This window comes from Anopheles funestus, chromosome 3RL (assembly GCF_943734845.2).
Source record: "Anopheles funestus chromosome 3RL, idAnoFuneDA-416_04, whole genome shotgun sequence".
Taxonomy (NCBI): domain Eukaryota; kingdom Metazoa; phylum Arthropoda; class Insecta; order Diptera; family Culicidae; genus Anopheles; species Anopheles funestus.
In genome coordinates, this window is record NC_064599.1 from 69,306,459 (window position 1) to 69,329,966 (window position 23,508).

At 42.5% G+C, this 23,508-nt stretch overlaps 1 protein-coding gene and 1 long non-coding RNA gene across 2 annotated transcripts in view; one reads left to right on the forward strand and one right to left on the reverse strand.

Moving 5' to 3' along the window:
- Nucleotides 1–19,052, forward strand: part of LOC125768654 (ecdysone-induced protein 75B-like) — a 48,221-nt gene extending 29,169 nt beyond the window's left edge. The window contains exon 3 of the mRNA XM_049436641.1: nucleotides 17,159–19,052. Within this exon, the coding sequence (XP_049292598.1) occupies nucleotides 17,159–17,304 (146 nt within the window). The 3' untranslated portion in view covers nucleotides 17,305–19,052. The remainder of the gene's footprint in view (nucleotides 1–17,158) is intronic.
- LOC125768673 (uncharacterized) overlaps nucleotides 1–23,508 on the reverse strand; it is a 336,169-nt gene that overhangs the window by 176,863 nt on the left and 135,798 nt on the right. The window lies entirely within an intron of this gene.

Genomic DNA, 23,508 nt, shown 5'->3' on the forward strand with positions numbered 1-23,508 from the left:
CTTCCACACTTCCATTTTCCTTTCCGACAGGGAAAAATGTTCACCGTGGCGTGTCTTATGGGTCGTTGCACGGTTTAAATTAAAAACGCACTCGAAAACACGTGGTGTTTTGTGTTGGGAAATGAATTTTCCTTTTGGCTCACTTTTCAGTCGTTCAGTAGGGAAAATGGTTGGTGGCCGCAGGCAGAAAAGAAAAACTGAGCGAAAGCGAAATGCAAAAAACAAAAACAAAAAAGCAGTGCGTACCATGACACTGCGGTTGTGCTTGGAGGCATTTTCTACGCTGCTGAAGCGATTGGATGCGTACGCTGGAAAATGGAAAAGATAAGCTGCACCAGTTTTCATGATGTTGTTACACACGGAACCGGTAAACTTTTTTTTTTAAGATTTTGTTTAGATTTGAACTCGTGGACGTTATTTCGTGAAATGTTGGGGGGTTAATGAAGGAGAGAAAATGCAGGTTAGTGAACTTTCTTTGCCTGTGAGGTCAAAATGAATTATTTGCAGCACTTCGTTTTGTATAAGTAAAAGATGATTCCTAATATTTTAGAGTGTTTTGCTATTAAAACTATTTGTAGCAAAATTAAATTGTAATTGTATCTTTAATTCGTAAATTTTTTTCCAGTTTTATTTATATATTGCTTATAAATCGATTTGGCTTTTAGCAACCTCACGTTTAGATGTAGTTTCAGCGTTTGAAACTATCTCCTTCCCCTTTCTCCGGGGCCCGCGTGAAAAGAGGCAGGAAAAGCGAGAGTCAATGACTTAACCTTCACCGTCCAATTATTCGTGCCGGTTGAACGATTTTCCGACCGTATTGCCCTCGAAGCGAAAGCGATGGAAGCGGCTGTAGGATTTGGTGGGTGGGATTTCCTTTCTCTTATCTCCCCCTTACCTTTCCGTTTTGGAAAATGGAGATCTCCAGCGGCAAAAATCGCTATCCGCGGTGGTCTACCGAAGCATTATCACTTTCCCATCGGTGTGAGAGGAAGTGAAACAACCGGCCGAAAGCCTTTCTTTCTCACTCTCATGCACCAACTCGTCCGCATTGCGATCTTTGATCTTCGATTGTGGTGGTTGGGTATATGTGTGTGAGTGTTGTTCGGTTGAAAAGAAAATAAATTTTCATCTTCGTTATCTGGTGATCAACAACGGTGCGGTTAAAACGTTACCATGATCGTGAGCTACCCCTCCAGAGCACTCACACCGGATACTCACGATCGTTCAACGATCTCACAATGCGAGATGCTTTCTCGCCCTCTCTCTCTCTCTCTCTTTTTCCCATGTTCTTTTTTCTCACTGTGCTGGAAGATCTTTACCATGATCTTCACTTAAAACAGTCCTCATTTTGGTTCTCTTTTTCCTTTATCTTACCGTCTCGTTCGCTCGCTAGTGAGAACCGCAAAACCGCAAAAGGCATTCGACCGCGCGGAAGGTGAAATAAAATCGTCGTCGTAGGTCAGTCACCCGCGGGATCCGTCAGTCAGTCAACGGGAAGCAACTACCTACTATTAGGGGGCCAGTTGGTTAGAAAAGAAAAACAAGCGAGAATGAAAGAAAACGCTAACTAAACCGAAACCGAAACGAAAATAAGCACTAGCTATAAGAAATGCTTGAAGGAACAGAAACAGATATGGTAAAGAAAGAAAGAAGAGCAATAGAGAGAAAAAAAACAAGAAAGTATTATAAAACATGTAAGAAGAACACTAAAAAATTAATGAAGAAAGAGGGAAAAATTGTGCCTTTTTCCAGCGTTTTCTTCTAGAATGACTTCTTGCTGCGTACTGGGAAACGGACGACCGATCGTGCGCTTGTATTTTTGCTTTGTGTTTCATTCTTACTTGATTCCCGAGGGCCATGAGGTGAATGCAAATATAATGGAATAAGGAAAGAAGAGAAGCCGTGCGGATTCGGGAAAAGAACGTACAGAACAAACTACACACATCTTTTTACTGCCCGTTGGAGTTGTGGCCGGGTTTCGGAAACGCAAAGGGAACGCATTTGGGGTGGAATTCTTCATCCCTTCTTTTTTTCTTTACCCACCATCGCTTTTCGCAGTGGGACCCATCGTGCGGTGTGTTGACCTCTTTGCATTCGTTTCGTTGAACTTGTTTTCCACTTTTGCTTCTTCTTGTTTTGTTGTTGTTCTTTGTTGTTTTCAAGTTCGTGACTTTTTGTGTATTTTTTAGAAGTTTTCATTTGGAATTGCGCATTACATTTGTTTCGTTTTATGTGCTGTTTGTTGTACACATTAGTTATTCGTTTTCTTATGTTTTAGTTTCTTGTTTTGTTTAACTTCTAACGCTTCTGTAATAATAAATTAGTTATGGTTTATTGTATTCTGTTATTATATAATACAGTAAAGTTGTCATTTTTGTAATTTTTGCAAATTTTATAATTTGTTAATTACATGAACTTCTTAAATTGTCACTTTTTGCTGTGTTTTTAATTTGATTTCGTTCAATGTTTTCAAGTTCATGCGTTGATGTTTAGTTTTCATGTAATGTGCAATATCATTACATCAGATCTTTTTTAATGGTGTTCCTATTTATTAAATACCAATTTGATATATTTCATTTCCATGTTTTGTTTAAGAAATCATTAATCTTTTACACTATATTCCTGTACTTCAGATACTTTCTCTTTAGTTGACATTCAAAATAAATGTGTTTACTAGATTTTAATTATGTTTAGCTGTTTCAATATTTATTGTAATTTATATAATTCACTTCTATTCCATTCACCCATTTGCGCATATTTCGTACAGCTTGCCTTAACATTCCTTTCCATAATATTGTACTTTTTGCGACACAAACAAACATCTAAAGGAAAGCTTTTACATATTTACTTGTGCCTTTCCGGTATAATGAAGGGAACAGAAAATTATAACGTAACAAAACGAACGCCAAAAAGGAGAACAGAACGCAAAACCTGCTTCCGTTGCTTGTGCTTTCTTTTCGTATGCTTTTTTGATTGCCGTTTCGGTGCGTTTAAATTACGTCCCAGCACAAAACACGTTGCACGTTCTTACCATCGTGCGGGATTGCGTAAAACCGCGCCCCGATGCGCAAAAGCGAACTTCCCCGAAAAAGGGAAACGAGGACCAACAATTGAAAACGGAGAAAAGCGAAACAGCAAAACCTGAAGAATGGCCGGAGAATGTATTTTTTCGAAGTTCAAGGCAAAATGTAGCGCGCGAATCCATTTGAATATGATTTTAAACGAGTCGAGAATAAGGCCGGTACGAAATAAAAATAGAAAACATGTACTGATGTGCGTGCGTATGTTCTCCACGTTCCCTTCGTAGTGCGTATTTAGTGCGATTGCGTGCGTACATGCGTGAGAGGTTTGGGAAGCGACACATAACAAACCCACAAAAAAAACACGACCAAACAAATCTGCCATCCATCGATCGAAATTGCGTTTTTTTGGAAGGGTGTTTGGTCACACTGCCAAGTCACCGACTGACCCTGACCTCTTTGACAGACCAATCCGATTGTTGAATTGGTGTTTGTGTGCGTGTGTGTGTGCGTTTGTCCTTTTCAAGCACAAACTTTAGTCTACATCATTTCATATTTTCAAACCATAGCGATGACTGTGCGTGTCATTCAAATGAGCCTCCCACTCGAGATAACGTTCGAAATGGGGAATGACAAAACGATAAAAAATCTCATACAAATAAGAAGACTCGTACAAAAGAATAAAAGTTTAAAACCTAGTTTTTTTTAAACACCATTTTCTATTATAGATAATCAACTTTTCATAATAAAGTGGACAACAGTGTATCAAAATGTACCCTAAAAGTTGCAAAATGAAGTTTAAAATTGAATATATGACGAAGTTTAAAACAGAAAACAAAAGATGAGAAAAACGATGAACCATGATGAAATACATGTTATAATAATATAACAACAAAAACTATCACGTTTACTACAGAATAAATAAGAGAAAAGCAGCAAAAAGACATGCAAAACGAATATGAAAAAAAGAAAAATAATTGTTAAGCTTGATGTTAAAGATATAATATCTTTCTAACAACAGTATTAAAAATGAATAAAATGAATAAATTACACAAAAGAAAATAGTAAAACAAATCAAATATGCAAAGCAAACAAATGTATGTTTAAATACGACCATAAAATCACAACACGTTTTGACGGTGCTCTTAGCACGGTTTAATTAATTCTCAACTGTCTTGCCCGTTGCGCCAAGAAGCAATATATCGGAAGAAGTGTGCAAAAAGACAAGAAAAAAAGTCCCCCTCCCAGCCCCACCTTGGGCACACGCACAGAACTGGTCAGCAGTCGATGTGTTTGTGTGCATGTGAATTTTGCTTGCGTCGCATGTTTGCCCTTGAACCTGAAATTCTCGATTGTTTCTCTCTCTCTCTGTCTCTCTTTCTCTCTCGTTCTCTTACTGTTTCACTATTGAATGTTTTTGATGTGGTTGAAAGAAGAAGAAAAAAAAATACAGCAAAGCAAAAAATTGCGACCACCAATTTATGTGCGGTTGGTTGTGTTTTTTTTTTGGTTTTGTGTCTTTATTCATTCAAATTTAGCGTTGTATTGGTGATTCTCTGCTCTGCTCCGCTGATGATGATCATATGGAAGCCGTTATATGAAGCATCTGCCATTATATGTGCGGAAAGGGGTGCAAGGAAAGGGGTTTGGGGGAGGGGAGGAGCGTTTGGTCGTGAGAAGGCAAATTTATTTTGGCCAAAAATCATTCTCGTTGGTATTCTGACCAAATCATCCCTCTTCATCTCTCTCTCCTACTCGCTCTTTTTTATTTTTAATCAACTTTAGTTGACTGTGTTTGTGTGCTTCACTGTTGTTTTGTATTTTTAAGCACATTTTACTCCACCCCATGTTTGATTCTTGTTGCTCCACTTGTCTCTTCTCTTTAGTCGCCCAAAAACTAGGTAGAAAAGCCACCTGGTTTCGTTGCACGGTTCAGCTTGTTTGACGCAATGTTGTGGGGATTCTGGTACACCAGAAGTGGAATAAAGTCAGCACAGGCTGGCCTTCAAAATTTAAGTGACAAAGCAAAACAATCCAAGCTATTTACTCTGTAACACATTCTCACCTTCTTGTGAAACTTGTTGGGAAAAATGGCAATTTTTCACTCGCTTTGTATGCGGATCGCCGTTTTATTGATTGTTTCTATATAAAAAGCGTCATCATGTAACCATGTTTGTTGATTTTAATATTATTTACATTCCTAGCGACCTGTGTGTGCCCCAAGATTGGTTGTGTGCGTGTTTAATTGGAACACTTTACTCCTTGTTGCTTTAAGGTGTTCTTAATTTTTGCCGCACCATTTTCTACTGGGCCACCTTCCTTATGCCCTTGAATTCTTTTATTTATACTTTTTTTTTTGTTGGACACATTTGGCACCCACCATCACCCAGAGAGTCATCATTATTATGACCACTACAGTCAGCCACTTGTTTCGTTGTGTGTTTGATGGTGTGTCGCCTTCACCTTCACCTTGTTCTTGGAAAGGAATGACACGGTAGAAGGAAGTTTTGCGATTCGCAAAAAAAGCAAAAGACCGTTGAGAACGGAAGAAGGAAGGGGAAGGGAGAGGAGCGTTTGTTCTGTTTAGGGGAGGAAGTTGTACGGTCGAACGTCTCCATCCCCTTCCATCGTCCGCCTCATTGTTTGTGGTAGGGGTTGGGGCCTTTTTTTCGGCGGTCGTTTCATTTTAATACGATCGCATCCAATTGAGATACTTTTTATTAATGCTCTCGCGTACGCTCTCGTCTTCCGTGCGGCACGGGTTTATGATGCATTGTGGCGTTAGCCATGACCGAGCCCTTCACCGGTCGACTACCCCAATTCTCTCGCTCCATAATGGTCTGACCTCAAGAGTTGGTGGTGAACCGGTGTAGCAGATTATTCATCTTCAAGCCATTTGCTTCTCTCACGCCGTTCACTGTTCTTGATGGTGGCGATGATCTGGTCCAGTGGTATGTTTTACTTGGTAAGGTGAGTATTGTGCCAAAAATGGATGAAGGTTAGGTAGCGTTTATTTGGAAATGTGTGTGTGTGTGTGTTTTTTCTTTGAAGGATTTGTCCGGTTATCTACCTGTCCTGGTGGCTTGAGGTGAATGAAATATACAAGGATTTATTATACTGATGATCAATTACGTATTATTTGTTTAATACTACACAAACTGCAAAAGAATGATTAAAATGGAAAGAACACGATGGAAAAGGAATGGAATTTCTTTTTTTATCTCTTATCAAGTGATTTCAACGCAAGATATAGAGACGATTAAGCTAAAAAAAAATCTTTATAACATTTTTTTTTGTAATGTTTATAATGTTTTTATAACCTATACTTTGAAACGATTTTAAAGGCGTAATTGCTCCAGTTGATCGCAAATTTTCTCCCATTCCTCCATTTTATCAAAAAGTACCTACCCTACCACGGGGTTACACTTTTTCTCTCACTCGTGAGAAAAAGATCGCGACTGAGACGGTCACTCACTGTCATCGCGCAACATTTCATAATACGCACGCAGGCATATATGCGGCTCACCCCAAAAACCGGACTCTCACCGGCAGTGTCTCGCTCTCGCATTGCTCACTGCTCGCTGCCGCTCTGGCTCTCCCCACTCCTCATGACGCGCTCATGACCTTCAATTTTCGACGGCTACGGTTTCGACTCGGAAGCGCCGTGAGTGAGTGACTTTTATTAACGATTTTCCTTTCATTGGCGTCGGTCGTGTTTCGAACACGCGCGCGCGACCGTGTAGTGTCTTCCCTCTTCGAATCGGACGTAAAACAGTGACACCAGCACAGTGTATACAGCGTGTGGCGCGTAGTAACGACACGCCGTGGTTGCCTTTTTCTATTCCTAACGAAAGCGAAACATCCTAAATCCTGTGTTTGAGGCTTAAAGTTTGGAATATTCGCAAAACAGTGCGTTGGTGGGTGGTTTTATAAGAAAAAATAAAAGTGAATAACTAAAGTACGGAGTATTGAAACTGTTCAGCCAGCGTGCCTTTTCCGCACACGGGGCATTTGAGAAGGCTGCCTACTGATCAAAAAACCGTGCTGGAGATTCCGTTTTTTTCATTTTATGTGCGTTGAAAAAGAGGCACACTTTGGAGGTGGAAAAGTGTTCTAAACTAATAGAAAACTGAATGGTTTTCCTCGTATCATTTTATTATGTGTGATTTGGTTCTGTGGTCGTACGATTGATACAGTGATCATGTCGGTGCGTGAAAGTGTGCATTAGGAAGATGAAAAGTGCCTAAAAAAAGGAAGTTATAAAGAATATATAGAAAACATCACTCCCAAGTGATTGCTGCCGGTGTGTTTGCATGAGAAGACGCCATCAGCTGAGAGTTTTCCAATAGGTGAAAAAAGTTATATATTAAGAAAAAAGCTCCTATATCTGTAGGGCTTTGTGTGTGGGTGATAACCATATCGCCGCCGTTGTTGTGAGTGTGCATGAAATTATTTGTCCAACCAAAAGAAAGGTATCAAAATAGTGAAACGTTCCGTTTGGTGCACAGGCAGAAAGAAAGTGGTAGCCAAAACGAAAAATAAAGGTGAAGATTGTGCACTGTTGGGAGGGTGGGAAGCCAAACAAAAAGAAGAAAAGGTTATGGCAAAAATGTGTTTTCCCACTTGCGATTGCCGTCTTCGGTTTGGTACGGTTTGGTTGGTGAAAATTGAAAAGTGAAAAGCGTTCACCACCATTCCCCAATATTATTCGCAGGCCACCGCTGCCAAACAATACGCGTTCGGTGTTAGAAACGGAGAGAGAGAGAGAGAGAGAAAGGTGAAGCAAAAAAAAAAAAGCGAGAGTTGCGATTCATTCGAGCTGTCACGCCCGAGTGCGTGCAAAGCATCGGAAACACGGGAAAATTTCAATCGGTACCGAATTCTACACACGGTCTCGACCATGCTGTCGGACGGGTATCATCATCCTATTGCGCTGCACCATCACCACCATGCGCCACACTATCAGGTGCCGGTTGGTTCGGGTGCAGCTTCTCCACCGACTGCACCGTGCGGCAACAGTTCGGTGATAAAGGAGAACCATGCGGCTTCGACCATCACCAGCAGTGCTGCCGCCACAAGTACTGCTATCGCTACGAGCAGCGTATCGGACGGGTCGCCTTCGACGACGTCCACCACCGAACGGCAGCTGCAGGTACCGAAGGTATCGGCCGGTCCGAATCCGGCCTCACCGTCACCGGTTATCACGTACCATACGGTGCACGGTGGTAGTTCCTCGGTCTACACAAGCCACCCGAAGATTCTACACTCGATGAAGAGCATTGCGGCTGACGTGGCCGCCAGTTCGAAGTCGGAGGACTCGCTGGGACCACCGTCTCCGCAGCATCATCATCATCACCATCAGCTATCGCTGTACGGTCGAGGACCTCCGCAGCATCTGCATCAGCTTCAGCAGCAGCAGCATCCAGCGGTGGTGGTCGTTATACCGAAACAGGAGTCAGCATCCTCGACAACGACCAGCGGTAGTCCACCTACGACGCCACCCGTCATTATGGATAACAGTGTTGCCAGCTCGAGCAATGGCATTGTTGGAGGTGGTGTTAACAACACACCCAGCTCGCCCGGTCCGAAAGGGGAACCGGATTTGAATATAGGTAATGCGTTTTTACAAGATATTCTTGGAATTTATTAGTTTCCTCACAATTACTCGTCTCGTATTACTTATTTCGAACCCAAAACATTAGACTATTAATCAGGGGACAATTATGGTGAAATTAACTATTTCTTTCAAATGAATTACCATACTCAGAATAAAAATGCAAATCTGCTTTAACTTACTGGCAGGAAAGTAAAAACTGCAGCTGTCAAAATGGTGTCAAGTTCAGTACATCTAGAGCTAGGGCAAACGAAAGAGAGAGAGAAAGGAATAGTGTACAATAACTTCTAGAGAGCACACAGCAAGGAGTCAGGATACACAAAGGTAGACGGGCGATAATTATGTGTGACGTTCACCTGACTGTCTTCCTGCTTGTCCCTATTTCATTTTTTTTTGTATTTGACCTTCCCTCGTGGTTGTGTGCAAGTTGCATTAGCATTAGCATCCATGTGTTCCCTCCCTTTGGTGGTGCAATCGCGCTACATGCAATCGGTAAAAAATGCCCTTTTAATCGAAATGGAACATAAAACGCATTGAGGGACGGGAAACGAGAACGGACCCCTATGCAACTGTACATCGCACATGTGTTGTTGACCTTTTTTTCATTGTTGATGTGTTTTACCCTTGGCTAGAAAAGAGTCTAGAATCCCTGGAGGAAGTGAGATAAGAGAAGAGCGAGAGAGAGAGAGAGAGAGAGGGAGAGCGACTCTGATGTAGGAAGCCATTGGGAATATACAAGTGTATTTATATGTGTGTAGGATGGAATGGGGTGAAACACCAGGCACACGGTCAAAACAGTACATTGCCCTTCATCATCCATGCTCTTATGTTCACTGTTCGCTCAACTCACGCACTCACTCACCGTGAGTTAGCCATCTCTTTCGCACTACGAAACAGTGAGTGAGTTCTTCTCACTACGAGAGAGCGCGTGAGTGACGAACCTATCGAACGATGAGCAAAAAAGAGAAACAAATATTGAAATAGAACCATTTGCGTTCGATGGAGCGAGATGGTCTTTTGCGCAAGGTGAGTGTACCCAGTGAGCAATCATGTTGCGCGCGTAGTAAAGCATAAATAGTGAGTGACGCGGTGGTGTGGGTTTTAATAAGGAGAATTAATGCTGCTACACTGCCTAATGTTGTGGAGGGATAGCATTAAGCAGCAGTGTGGAGAGCATGATTTCCATTCCCTTTCACACCGTTTTCCTCACAAACAACATTAAAACGCGCAAGAGGGAGTACGACCGATTCGTTTCAGCTCACGTTTTTTTTGCTTTTACTCACTGTTCGCAGTTTTTAGGGTGCGTTTGTCGGTTCCGGGTGGTGGGAGCGACTGAGGTGGCGATGGTGTGTGTGTGTGTGAGAGAGTATGTGCGGTGTGGGCCTCACGCGCGCCATGTGCGCGCCTTTTTCATGCCAATGCCCTCGCTGGCGCAAGTCGTTGACCTTTTTTCCGTTTCACATCGCATTCTCATCGCATGCGGGGTCGTCGTCGTTGTCGTCTGGCTTTGGAACGCTCTACTGCTTCGAAGTAAAAGGGAGTTCACTTGCAGTTTACGGTGAAGTTATCATTTAAGTTACTACATTGCAAACGCAAACTAGAAGCAAAATTTTATTGTAACAGATGTTAAGGAGAATGTTTATTTACATCCAGAAACAATACTTTGGCTTCATAGCAAGTAAAACCGATCATAAAAATATGTAGAATTTTACTCGGTTTCAAATCACCTTACTCACGTGTGTTGTGATAGCCTTCAGGTGCGATATATTTGTAATAGCCAAAACGAATACATGAGCTCGATAAAATACACATTTTGTTATCGCTTTGAAACAATCACGCTTCATAGTGAGAAACCTTGAACTCGCTCAACTCACGTGAGCGAATGAGTGAACATCAATCCAACGCTTGCAGAAAAGCGCCTAAATTTCTGCAATCAGCGTAGCACGCTCTAGCGACCCAGGCGAGAGTGCGCATAGAATTTATGGATTGTTTCTAATGTTTTATGCTACTTTTTTAACTATTTTTTTTACAAGCATAATTATTGACGTTTTTTTCCCAAGCACAAATTAACACTTTTACTAGATTTAATTTCTTTAACTATTAGATTCGAATTGAAATAGGTCATTCTTAGCGTAGATTGTATCAATCATCAATGCATTGGGAGAATTTGATACCTTCACGGATGGGAATCTCTCATTCAACAGTACTCCTTTACATCCTCCTCCAACGCGTGGTGCCTTACGCACTTGCGGGTGTTTAAAATTAAACGAAATCTATGGTTAAAAAAATCCCCAGAGAAAGTGTTTTACCCTCCTTGCCTACCAATATTCGAAGGCACACGTTAAGCATAAATTCAACGATCCAAGATTTCGCTTTCGCTCGTTGTTAAACACGAAAAGAAATCCTCAAACAAAACGCGAGGGTGACCTCTTCTCACCCTTTCAACATATTTTTTTTTTGGTGGTTTTCGAGAAAGTAATGGAATGGTTCACAACCGAACAGTGTAGATAGAAGCGAAACAAAAAGGGACCGCTTGCCGTGTGCCCTTTGTGCAGCGGCGCGCTTTTACCTCATGACCTAGACAACGTGGACGTCGCTTCGCGCTTCACCATAGCCGCGCAATAGACAACGTCGAGCGAAGTTCGAAAGTTGCCACCGTCTCTCGCGTCTTCTCGCTTGTACATCGCCGATTTTGGAGGAACATAAAAAAATATACCCCAACACAACCGGTGCAGCATAGTTCCGGCTTTTATGCTCTCGCGGGCCCAAACACACACACACAAAAACACGCGACAAGAGAAGAGGGTCCGTTGACCTCGAAGTCGGTCGTTCGGTTGAATGGAAGGGAAGCAAACCGAGCCTGTCTGTTTATTTTCGAGCAAACAAAACGTTTCAGGTCGATAATGGAGTGGAGAAGAAGGTTTGGGATGCGTTTTTGTGGAGGATGTTATGTTTAGCGGCGGGGTCATCGAACCCGTTTCCCTGCTGCTTCGTCTTCTTCGTTGTCGATTCGTTCCGAAATTTCATAGCCCGGCCCGAAGACGGTGCTGAAAGTGAAACCATTCGCACTCCGGCGTTCGACTTTCTTTCCGTCGCCCATTTTATGTACCCCGGTACAATGAACCCGGGGGTTGAAAGTGAGATTGTGTGTCTCGTGACGGCGAGTCACGTGAGATGTGTAAGATCGTGAGACAGCCGGTCGTGAACTCATCGTTTTTCACGATTTTCCTATTAGCAATGTGCGAAAACATGAAGCAGCAACGTGCAAGATGCAAATTAGCGTGTTAGAAGGAAGATCTTCGGATATTGAAAAGTGTGCAAAAAACCGATCAAGGAATAATTGGATTTTTGGATCTTTTTTATTGGTAAAAATTCCACAGACTGAAGATGATAAATGAATTTTAAAATTAATCCATTTTTCATCATTTATTCCTGCTCAGTTGCTTATGTCTAATTTGGAGCTAGTTTCACTCACTCTTCCAGTAACTTAACTATTTCGGTTATTTTGTCTAAAAACTATCCATTTAAATAAATCTCTCACTCAAACATAAGGAGCATGAGGATGTGACTACAGAGCGACACAAATCAAATCGGGTAGAGACGTGCGGAAACTTTTACTTTTCACTTTCATCACATCCAAGGGATGTTGAACCTGTTTCACGCACGTATGTGTGTACCAATGGTACGTTGCACTACTCCCGTATGTGTGCCCGTCTCATCAGCAAAAACACAACGTCAACATCGGCGCTGGAGGTGATAGTTTTCACCCCGTTTGCACCGTCGACTGCTGGTGTGTCGTCTAGCCGGTATAAAATTAAGCATCTTCCAATTGAGTGCCTTTGCCTGCTTGTCTTCTCACATACTTCTCGTTCCATTTACCCCGGCCAGTATGAATTGTGTGCGGAATAAGATTTGTCTCGTCTTGTACGTGTTGGGGACTCTTGTACATGGCTTAAAACGGTGCATCTTTTTAAAGAGCAGCTGCACCTCTATGTGTGTGGAACTTCAACCTCGAGGGCATCGAGGGAAGATTGCATAGAGGAAGGTGACGGTGGAGCGGTGGTAATTTCGAAACATCCACATAACGACTCCCCAACACACTTACCGCACGTAGCGCAATGAGAGAGGGACATAAGCAGCCATCTTTTATGCTGCTTTCTTGTTCCCCTTCGACTGTTCACATGCGGCACATAATTCGAGCACTGGGTTAACGAACTTCACAGTAGGCTAGTTGGTTGGTTTCGCTTCTTTTGCTATGATTGGTAGGTGCGTGTGTATGTAGCAACAGAGACCCCACCGCTTGTTCGCACCCTCCCTTACCCTCTCCCCCCACCCTTTTTTCAACTCTAACATGAGGACATGATTTCGAATTTATTCGACCATCGTTTCGGTTTGGTGCATTTATGCTACGGTGCTGGCCTTACTACTACCACTACTACTACCAACACTGGTTGGCCTTTTTGGATGAACGGTGTCAACGAACTTACTCCTTCACTCACCAATAATAATCAGTTGGGCGAGAAAGTCTCACTATAGCACCCCCCCATTACCTCCCCTTTTATTCGGTTCCGTTTGTCCGCCAGCGAACAGAAAGTGAAACTTTAACAGAGCAAACAACATCCTCTCGAAAAGGGGAGTTTGTGATTTAACATGGTGCCGTCCGGGGCGGTATTCGGTGGTGTGCCATTTTGAATGCAATTATTTGGTGAGAAAGAAAACCTGGTTTTAGGCGGTGGCAGAAGAGGCTGCAAATCTTACTCGGTCTAATGCTCCACTGCTACAGTTGAACGACCGTTTTTTTGCTTGATGCATTTGTGCGTACGGAAAAGGTGAAACTGTGCAACTTTCTTGCTGTTTAATTACTTTCGGTGGACATTTTTTTTGGGTTATTTGTTTGATTTGATTTTGTTGTATATGTATATAAATTTTATTCCTAGTTTCTCACATACTTTGGTTAACTTGCTTTATTTGCCAAGTTTTTTATTTTTTTTTTTATACAAAGAATTGATATAGGGAATTTATAATAATTTTATAGAATTACTGAAAAGTTTATTTTAAAAACAAGTTAATTTTCAATTTTGCCGATGAAAATATTTTTTTTATTATTTTCATAACAACGAAATGATACTTCTTCCCTGCAACGATCATGCAACTAACCAACCGTTGATGGAGCAATCGTCTTCACATTTTATTGCACTTCACATTGTAGGTAAATCCTACATATGACCTCATTTCTTCCCAGATGTGTACAAAAGCGAAGTGAGCAAGCGACATCAAATCCCTTCTCGAAGATGATTCGCCATACCTTCCACACCATGGATCCCCTTTTTTTGTTCGAAGTGTGCAAAAATATGGCAACCAAGAGTGGGCGTTAAAACACAAAGCAATGTCACGTTTTTCGAGTAGATCGAGCAACACCTGCTTACTTACGCAAACACCAGGCACTCTTATCTCGAGCGCTTATCAGGCTCGGGAGCGTTGGGTTTTGGGGAACGATTGAGGAGTTCTCGTTGACCAGGCGATTTGAAGTCACGCCGGAAGTGTTGGAAGCGATTTATATTTGCACAAATGAAGAGATAACTAGACTTTTCTAGACCTCGTAAAGTAGTGATTCAAACTCTTTTATTATTCCCTTATAGCTAAAAGAGAAAGCTTTTCCTTTCTAAATATAATTATATACAGTACTAGGATCTTTAGTACATTAGTACTAAAATCATTTCATCATTTAGACCAACACTTTTGTTATTTGCTGCTAGGGATAAAAGACACTTTATTTCTCGTTTGGATAGGAGAAAAAAAGGGAAAGTGTTAACCATCTCTCCAGTCTCGTACCGTTCGGGTCAACGGACGGCATGCTTTCCCAAACACTCCTCCTCGGTTAATGATCGAATGAACCAGTTCCCGCCGGTTGTGGCCTGGTTGTGCGATGCTTCGGCTACTCCGCCCGACTGCCCGATCCGGGGAGAGTTATCGAGCAGAAGAGATTATCTTACACCCCGAAAAGCTTTCGCTTTCGATATCCCTGCGTCTATGATATGCATCCCGTCAGGTCATTCAACCATGCCTAGAGAAGGTGAGCTTTGCTATCTCGCTCATTCGACCGATAATCAGTGAAAGTGAAACTATCTCCCTTATCCCCTTCACCATTTTTTTGCCGTCCACCTTCACCACCAATTTCCTCACACTTGGCATTTGGGTTTTCCATTCGCTTCGATTGGTTTCACTCGTGGAAAAAGAAAGTGCACGATACGGCGCAGCAGCAAAACACAAACACACTGAGCAACCCATCACGGATCCGGCATACTGCTGGATCCCGGTCACGGAATCGAAACGTAACGAAACACGAATAATCAACCGAAAACGGAACGGCGGAAGCCAAACATCGGGCCACGGTGGGCAGTGGGAAAAGAAAGTCACTAACCTCTACACTGCGAGGCGAGCAGAAGCGAGTCTGCCACTCGCAGCAACAGCAAACTTTGGTTGAATGTGTGAAAAATAACAGAAAATGTAGGGCTTCATCTTAGCTTTCAATCTTTACTATCAAGCATGGCTAGAAGATGAAGAAGTGTAGGTAGATAACAGAGGAGAACAAAATTAACTTTACCAGCATGCACAAATGAATACTGTGATGCAATGGAAGCGTCTTTAAATATCATTATTTACTTTCTTTGCTGCTTGAGAAACGGGTTTCTTATTTTATTATTCTTCTCCAATATTGTTTAGTTGTTAATTTTACCTCATTTATATTGTTCTTTCCCTATTTTTTTTTTGTTAGTTCACTTATTGTTTTTAAATGTCTTTTTATGTTATTCTATTTTCTCTTCTATTTCACTATTTCGTTTTTGTCTTTATTTTTTCTATGTTATTCTATTTGCTAGTATATTTTTTTTCTTATATGTGTAACATTTCATTATTAGACTAGTTTTCAAAAATAGTTACAAATTTATGATTTAATTTGTTACTATCTTCTCTTAACTTATCAAATTTCTGTTTTTCTTTTTGTATGATTTTACTCTTCTGTTAGTTAATTATAAGAATAAACTTAAATAATTACTTCACATCTTTTTATTTTTATATCAGTTCTGCATTTTTTTGTTATTATTTTATATTTTTCTTATCAATATCACATTATCAAATCATGTGGTTTTCTTTTAGTTTTATATTCGTATATTTGTGCATTTGCCAATAGTCTCAAAGTAAATTTCTATTTTTTTATCACTTTATTACACTTTCTTAAACATCTCTGCTAAATTTTCTCACGCTTAAGTTATTAGTTAATAATGTTTGTTTTCCCTTTTTTCCCCTGCTGTACGTTACATTTTACTGCACATTTTATTACAGCGTCACATGAAAAGTAAAAATTTTATTGCTTCTTGTGTCTTAGTGCACATTACAAGGGTACAATTACAAAAGCCCCTTACTGCACACTTAAATCTAATGAAAACAAAACGACTCCACTTTCTCGTCTCTTCCCGCCCGAGACACCTTCCTTCACATGACGTGAGCACGATCATTCATCCAATCCGGCCCTGTATGCACCGTGCGGAGTGCTTTTCGAAAGCACGATACACCACCATTTCTTTTCGATGCTTTCGTACGGAGTTTGTATTTTTTTTTTCTTCTATTTATTATTCAAAAGTCGCTTAGAAAAGCAAGCCTCGAATACGCTCTGGAAGCCGGACGCTACTGCTCCGGTTGTGCTTTGATTTTCATTATACAACGATTGTATAATTACATACAACTTTAAGCGCTTCAAGCAAGAGTAGCTGTTTCGCGAGCTCTCCTTCCCTCACGATGGTTCCCTTGTTCGGATGGTAGTTTTTTGTTTTGTTTTATGTTTTCGCAAAACATCACCGAAAGCGAAGCGCTGCAATAACTCCGGGCAACGATCGGTTCGCTGCTACGATGATCGTCATTAGCAACTTTCTCCACTCGAGACAACGGTTGGCCCTATACACCAGGACGTTGACCGCAGTAGCCCTCCTTTTCTTCCTCTCTCTGTCGCTCTCTAGGCCTCTCTCTCTCTAGGCCCGGAAAAGCCATCGAACGCATTTATGTAAACGCTTGCGTGATGACAAACCGTCGCTCTCGTTCGACAGCATACTTATCCACGCCGTCGATCGATCAGTGTGCCAAGACGTTCATACGCACATCAATATGGGTCACTAGGGGAGAGAGGCTTTGTTACAGCCGCTTACGGTTGCCGATAAGAGCTTGTGCTTTTGCTAACGTACATGTAATAAAAGCAAAACCAACACACAACTGCACATCCTCGATCACATACCACAAAATATGATATGCGTCACGGGAGACTTTAGTGGTTTTTTTTTTGGTGGGGGTTTGGGTTTTGCAACCCATCCTAAGGAAGGGTGGTCTATCGGTTTATCGCTGCCTTTTTCGTTCACGATAAGCGGACGAGTTCAGTGGCCTTCACCCGGTTTTCTTATCGGTCATTCAAAGTTTCTGGACGATATCGGGAAGAACTGCAACTAATGGTTCGTTTCTATTTCTTTTTTATTTTCAGAATTCGATGGCACAACCGTCCTATGCCGAGTGTGCGGTGATAAAGCGTCCGGTTTCCATTATGGTGTCCATTCCTGTGAAGGATGCAAGGTAAGTGTGATTTTTATTATATTGCAAATGGTTTTAAGCAAAGAAGGAAATTTGTGATCGATAGAAATTATGAATTAGGATAGAAATTATTATACAAACTTAGATAATAAATGAATTTAATGTAGAAAGAAGTTTCTCGAAACTTCATCACAATCCACCTAAATGAGAAAGGTTGTAGGCGTTTGAAGGAAGTGGTAATTGGATACGCAAAAGATAAAAAAAATAATAAAAAAAACCTTCAACACCAACCATCGTGCCTTCACTTCACGACCATGAAAAAGTGTAAAATATTGTAAAACCTTTTCGGCGCAACTCTAACCTCAAAAACATGGCAAATGAGGAAATCGACCCGGTGGTCAAGAACGTTCGAGTTTTCTGAAGGTTTTCCATTCGATGAAAAGCTACAAACGCGGGCTGCCCCAAAGTTGGTTGCAGAAGGTTCATTCACACCACCGAACCGAAGCGAGCAAGGTGTTCATAAATTAAGGCTTTTTCTTCACCTTGTTGCTGTGGCACGGCCAGATTGAAGCTAAACCAAAGGGAACACAGGTTACAGAAGCCATTCACCTTCGTACGGTGTTACCTCCGGAAGCAGGTTTTTCGTTCAGTGACCTTTTTTTCTGCCGCTGCAAAAAAAGGGAAGTAGAATGAACACACAAAACACATAGTTTGCTACGAAAGATTTGAAAGAGCAAACGCAGGAATGATTGGAAGAGAGAAAAAAACCCGATTATCATCGTAAGCGCGAAGGAAAGCAGAAGTTTATAGAAGTGGAAAATTGAAGTAGAAAATAGAAGCGAACTAGAAAAGGTTCTAAGCGTAGCGAGTAAAGCTAAAAATAGCTACATGTAATAAGTAAAGAGACTAGAGAACGGATGTGTAGAAAAGGTAACAAGCAAAAGTAACGAAGAGTAACGATGATAGTGCAAGAAACGAGATAAGTAACAAGAAAACGCACAAAACGTGCGAACAAAGGTGTAAAGAAGAGGACGGTTGTGCAAGAAAAAAAGAGGCAAAGTAGAGAAGAAAAAAGAAACACAGAACATACTACAGAAATACAAGAAAGCTACCAAACGAGAATAACAGCTGCTCTTTGCCGATGGAGATGGAGAGGGAGTGGGTGTACATAGTTGCTGCTTACCCTTGGCTGTTCAACATTGGCCAGCTGGTATTGGTATGTGGCAAACGCGAAAGGTTACTGACCCAAAGTCATCTTCATTCTTTCAACCCTCTCTCTGTCTTTGTACCGATTTTTTTTTCAGAACCATCTCTTAAGGTGCGATGGTGGAAATGGAACCCAAATGAAGAATGGAAAAACCTCCCCAAGTCACGTTTGGTGCTTGGGAATGGAAGGTAGAGCGGGATAATAATATTGGCTATTGTTTACCTTGCTGCTGCATGATTCTATGATTCGGTAGCACCTTTCCGATGGAGATTGTAACTGTTTTGTTAGAACAAACACGTTTGAAGGTTGCATCCAGTTCGCAAAGGTGAAGCGATGGAGTGAGCTGAGCAGCATTCATGACATGCATCATCATGGGCGACTCCTTCCTAACATCCACTCTGCCATCAAGAAAAAGGTCTTTGGGGAAAGGGGGATGACTTTTGCCGTGGTGGCCATGGTGCCACCGAATGACAAGCCGCGAGTGAACGGCAAAGGCCGATAAACTTCATTGATCGGTCAATGACTGTGCGGACGGTCGTAATGTTGAGCGAAGACGCGCTCGAACGGCTTTAAGTGAGAGGGGCTAAATCGTGCCGTAAGAATCAAAGTGGAAAGAAAATAATGAAGTATTAAGAACCGGTCCCCTCGCCCCGATTCAAGTGGGGCGTCTACTTACGGGAACAAGAAACAATTCTTTTGGGGAACAGAATTTCGGTCACAACTGCTTCTTTACGATAATGTGAAAAAATAAAGAAATATTCAAACTTTAAGTCAGCTTGAACTAATGTCATCCCGTAGCAAAGCTTTTGCCCTTGAAACGACGGGTGACTGGGATATAAAACACCTTTGCTGGCGCAACATAGAAACCGGACTCCATTTTGATAGATTTGACATTTCAACCTCTTCATTTTACGACATCTAACATTGGATACGTCCAGTGACCCCTAGTACAATCCCTCTGTCTCGCTCTCTCTTTTGCATCCTCTCCACTCTCAACTGAGTGTCCATCAGTGGAGCTTTCCAGTAATGGTGAGCTTTTCATGTGCTTTTAGAATCTGCACGCATTTGCTCTCCCACTCTCTCTCTCGCTCATGTTCTTCGTTCGCATGCATTAAAAAGCTTGCTCCATTCTTAGTAGTTCGAACTACCGTCCTCTTCTGTCCACCGTACGCGTGTGTCGATGGCCTTTAGAGAAGTGGCGAGTTTATTGACTTCTTTTCTTTCAATTTTCTATCCTGCTTCGTTCGGTTTTGGCCTCGTTTTCTCAGGCACCGTTCGCTCCATCCCACTCGCTCACGCGCTGTCGCTTATCGTGGCTGTCTACTCAGCACACGGTTTCGTAAGTCTCGGCATTCGGTCCCCAGCAAAAAAAACCGTCACCCGGGGGTTTGCACATGTCCTTGAAAGTTAAGTCGCGAAGCCAAAGTTGCGTGAATTCTTTCTTCGCCCACCGTTTGTGGATGCGTTTCGGCTGCAGCAAGGGAGGATGTGTTTGGCGGTGTTGTAATTTTCGAACAAAACCTCCCACTGCTGCAGCATAAGCTTACCGTGGTCGTGTGGTAGTGGCAAATGGGACCGCCGACGTCAAAGCAGCAAAAACATACACACACACACAAGCTGCATAGTTTATGGAACGATGGAATTTGTCGCTCGCGTTTCGCTCCTTCGTCGGCTTCGGTTGGATTGCGTACGCGGCACAAGAAGCGAGAAAAATCCTTTCGAATTTCAATTTCTAGTACAAGGGCACATTTTGTGTGGTTCATAATTATGAGTAGAAGGGTTTTGTTTTCTTCTTCTTCTTCTTCTTGCGCAGCTGCCACCGTTTGTGCTGCTATTGTGCGACTTTAAAGCGAGAAGAGCATGGGGCTCGTAAATCGATTCCCAGTCTGGCGGGTTGCTTTTTTTTCGTAAGAGTTGGTCTTGAAGCTGCGTTCGGTTTGTTGAACTTACCGTGTGGTTCAACCTTGAGCAACGGTGCCGAAACACCTGGGGCTTCGGCCTAGTTCCACTCCTCCATTCGGTTAGCTTCATCCTTTCACCCACAACACTGTTTGTGACCTTCACCGAATATAGCAGGATATGCGTGAGGTTTCTAGAAGTTTTAAATAATATTTACCATTTAAAATTAAATATGATTTCAGCTAAATTGATTAAAAATAATGCTTATTAGAGGCAAGCTTTAATTAGCTCCATCACACCTCCAGCTCTCGCCAACTGGGCACGGTGGTGCCGGAAAAGGGCCAACTTCACGCAGGTCGTCCAGTCGAAGCTTGACCAAAACCCACCACAGCAACCGTTTTGCTTGCACACAGTTGGAAGCGAAAAGCAAAAAAAAACCCTTCAGCGATATGATCTCGGTTGCGCTTTTGTTGTGCAATCGTTGTGCATTGTGTACGTGGTCCGGTGTTTGACGGTGCATTGCCAACGAGCTCGGCCACACTGGAACGAGATGGCCACCGGATCGATTTCGTCGTATGCAGTTTACCGAGTTAGAAGCGCACCCCCCAAAACACAGGCTGCAGCCCAGTACTAAGTCGACGACCTGTGCTATGTAACGGTACGGGTAGCTCGAGTGAGGTCGGGCAGGGTTTGCGCTTGTCAAGGACAAGAAATGCACGGCTGCGGTGAACTGAACCACCTGGTGTAGGTCTGCAAGGTGACGCAAATTGGCGATTGGGAGTTTTGTGAAGGTTTGTGTGTCTGTTGCCTTTGCGCCTAACGTGTTCGTTGCAAGCATTGCTGTCGAAGCTTTTTTGTCAGCGCAATGTGTCGTGAGCTATTGATTGCAACATGGACGCATAAGGTACTGGCACTGGCAGTTAGGTGGGTGTGTTCGAGGCAGCAATTTAGTTACAGCTTCCATTGCTAGGAGTAATATTTTTCTATTGCAAATTTACATCTCTAATTGTGAGATAATATAGAAGAAAGTCAAAATCTACTTAGCTGTCAATGTCAAAAAATTGGCGCCAATATGTTTACCCTTCTCATCGCTCACTCTCACAAGTGAGAGAAAAGAATAGAAGACGAACCGTGTCTCATTCACCACTCACGGATGTTGTGAAGTGTAAAAAAACGAGGGGATTAAATTGAAATTAAAAAAAAAACAGATTAAAATGAAACCGCCATCATATAGCGACCGTTCAGACTCATCATCACCCCTCGTGTGTTTTTTGTTGAGGCACATTTTTTTCGTTGTTGTTAAATATAAATAGACCCATTATTGACCCATATCTCTCTCACGCTGCATGCATGCGTGCGCTCACATTCGCGTCCTCGGCATCGGCTTGCGTCCAACCAACAACCGACCCGAAATGAGATATTTCACTCATTTAAATGAGGATCCATCATCAATTTCTTCGCAAATGAAGCGTGTCGTTTGCTTCCTCTTTTCCTGTATGTTATTTTTGCCATTTTAACTCATTTCCTTCTCAGTGCCATCCCATGCTTAACGCCACGGGGTTTGTGGGGTGAGGGTGTGGTAATGGGAGGGGGGGGTAGGATTGTGATGGTGGGAGGGAGTAGCTGAGTGACACACTGACTCGGTTTCAAATCGGGAGCCCAGTTTGTTTGTTGTTTTTTTCCTGCTATTTGTTGCTTCGTAGTTGTTGTTGCTGTTGCTCCACACATGGTGCGCACTTTTATCTGGCCGTACTGGCCCAACTTCTTTTAGTCGTTAAACGGTCTCGCGTGTCTGTGTGTGTGTGTTACGTTCCTAATTCTTTTTTTGCAAGGTAAAACGCGCATGCCACCGACTACCAGGGTCATTCACCTGGCCGTACGGCGCACTATGGCGGATGCGAATTTTCGTCGAGGTCGAGATATGCGTATTTGGGAAGTTCTCATTTATTTTGTTATTTTTTTAAAAAGGACCTGCTTATCATTGTGCTTTATCAGGTCCGTAGTGAGTTTACGAGGAAGCGCTGAGTGCTAAAAGCATTAATAAACTGTGTCATTAATGTGTTTCTTCTTATCTCTCATTGTGTCGACATTTTTTTTCTCTGCGGTACGGATAAGGTGTTGCTTCATTCTTGCCACTTGTTTAATTAATGAAAACCCAATAGAAAACCCTATTTCTCCGGCCGACAAAAGCGAGGGTGAGCCGTAAAAGAAGCTCTTTTCGTTTCGCTGCAACCCTTCGGAAGCCAAATCACATGCAAAACAAAACAAAAAAACGCTCGAACTCCACCAAACACGGACGGTAGCTTGAAGCAAGAGTTGAATGAACTCGAGTGGCCTCGTTCTTTTATCTGCCACCCTCTGCACGTTCGTTTGCCTTGTTGGTATTATTCTTGTTGTGCCTTCGCTTACTGTAGCGCACCACGTGTGAAAGAGAGGCTCAAAAATGTCGTCGTTCGACGTGCGCTTCTCGCTTACGATTCACAAAAGACTAGCCAGTATAAGCGTTTCTTGTCGGTTAGAACGAGACAGAATCTTCAAAGAGAACGAGAAGTGTGTGTGTGAGCGGGAATTGCGGGGGGAGGGATTGGCCTTGAGATTTTATGAGGCCACCACCAACACCCCCTCGCTAGTGAAGGGGGAAACTCTATTCACCCTTCATAGCTGAATCTTTTCATCTCACTCATTCTCACACTCACCACTTGCATACTTGCTCTCACTCTCTCTCACTCTGACGTCTTGTGTTTTTTTCAAAATGTGTATGACGTCCATTTTATGCGTCCAGCTGTGGCTTTGTAGCAGCAGCCCCCCCATTTCACGGTGTGTGTGTATGATAGCAAGCGGAAAGAGTGAAACGTTCCAATTTTCCAACCCCCCCAGCCCATATGTTCCTACGCGTGTAAAAGAGAAGCACAGAAACAAAGATGGCTGCTTTGTGCGAGAGGGTGGAACTTTGCTCACTCTTTTACTCGCGTACTACTGAGAGCGGTGAATCTACTATACGCATGGAGCGCATACTCGTTTCAGCTCGGAATGAACTCCTGGTGCGTGTGTTCATCCGAGAGCGCGCGTGTCCCGTTCAATGCCCCGGCCCGAATGCGTGTGGCGCAAGAACTTCGCATTGTCGCATTCTCTTATAAACGTTCACTTTGCTTGTTTCTCTCTCGCTTGCGCTTGTTCTATCTCTCTACCTTTCTTGG